Consider the following 1,706-nt stretch of genomic DNA (forward strand, 5'->3'; position numbering starts at 1 on the left):
AATCTCTGATAACATAAATATTAAATAATAATGGTAAAAAATAACTATATGTTGATAAATGTTTTGTTATGTGTGAGTGATATAATATATGTCCATTGTTAGCCACCATTGTCCATACAACCAGAGACCCCACCTTGTTTACATGGAAGCAGAATCCAATTGGAAGATAACACTAATTTGTTTGCTGTCAATGTAGTATTAGCCAAGTAGCTAGTAATCAGAACTTTTTCTTTAACTTCTTTGCAGATCATAAGATACTTACTTTTGCTACCCGAGATTAGAACAGCAGCAAAAGCTATGAACAGGAAGGGTCTAACAGCTTTGGAAGTATTGGATCATTGTCCAAGAGATTTCATAAGCCTCACAATTGAACACATTTTAATTGAATCCAGAATTCAAAGGCCAAGAGACATACCAATTTTTATTCCACAACAACCAGACCACTCATCACCACATCTTTCTAGTAGTACTCACCAAGAGCAAGAAGAATCACATGAACAACTAAGCAGTAAATGGAAAAAATGGGAGAATTTCTACACAAAATATCTACAATACCAAGGAAATTGGATAGAAGAGACACGTGGCACACTCATGGTGGTGGCAACTGTGATAGCAACAATGACATTCCAATCAACACTAAGTCCACCAGGAGGCGTATGGCAAGAAAATACAAGAAATGGAGGGCATAGCTGCAAATCCTATGGTGTGTGTGAAGCAGGAACTGCAGTTGTAGGGTATGTTTGGTCAGAGGACTATGTGACATTCATGTTCTTCAACACTATATCTTTCTTTGCATCACTTTGTGTGGTGCTGATTCTCATTAGTGGGTTCCCACTTAAGAACAAGGTCGTAATGTGGGTTTTGACCATTGACATGACCATTGCCGTAAGCTTCATGCTTTTGACATATCTGTGGGCATTGGGTTTGGTGGCACCTAATCATCTTTATTATAGATTTTATAAAATTGGATTTCTTCTTGGGGGTTCTTGGTGTATCATACTCTTAGGTATTGCTTTGATTCAAACAGCTCGCTTAGCCTTTTGGATTAAGAAGAGGAACATAATTAGGGTATCTAGACCTGCAATGGGATGATAACCAACAATTAATGCCAAATTTTGTCAAGGTTCCCTTATGTATTACATACTTATGACGTTGTTTGGTCGATTTTTAGCAAATCGATGGTGGTTCGATATCTAGTGGTCTGGGAGCGAAACCTACTTCTCTGTGCAGGTACCAGTTTTCTAAAAGTGTATCAAAGTGTCTTCGATTAGACTGGGATTGAGAATTAAAATAAATTAAGAATTGATAAATTAAAGAAAAGATTGAAGGAAAGGTTTTCGAAAAGAAAACATGGTAATAACGAAAATGTTTGTGTTGAAATTAAAGGAAAACGTTAAAATGCTTTTAACTGAATCAATTAAAAGTAAACAATGCAGAAATATAAATTGAACAAAAATGAAGATAAAGAATACTTGGAAAGTAAACTTGCTTAAAACATAAAGTTTACAAGGAAATAAACTGAAAGAATAAAACGATGGAAGGAACCCTATAGAAAAGTTATTCGATTGCAGACTCAAGAATTCCCTAGGATGTGAGTGTGCTTGAGTATTTTTTGAGTAAAAGTTCCAACCCTTATTCACTAATACTTCTTAGTATTTATAGCTAATCTTACATAACTGATAATTAATCTACAATTAAATACGACA

General features: G+C 34.9%; 1 protein-coding gene across 1 annotated transcript in view; it reads left to right on the forward strand.

Annotated features, from left to right (window-relative positions):
• Positions 1 to 1,092, forward strand: part of LOC107648032 (ankyrin repeat-containing protein At5g02620-like) — a 2,019-nt gene extending 927 nt beyond the window's left edge. Inside the window, exon 2 of the mRNA XM_016352059.2 lies at positions 247 to 1,092. Coding sequence (XP_016207545.1) covers positions 247 to 1,092 — 846 coding nt within the window. The remainder of the gene's footprint in view (positions 1 to 246) is intronic.

The sequence above is a fragment of the Arachis ipaensis genome, chromosome B06, assembly GCF_000816755.2.
Source record: "Arachis ipaensis cultivar K30076 chromosome B06, Araip1.1, whole genome shotgun sequence".
NCBI lineage: Eukaryota > Viridiplantae > Streptophyta > Magnoliopsida > Fabales > Fabaceae > Arachis > Arachis ipaensis.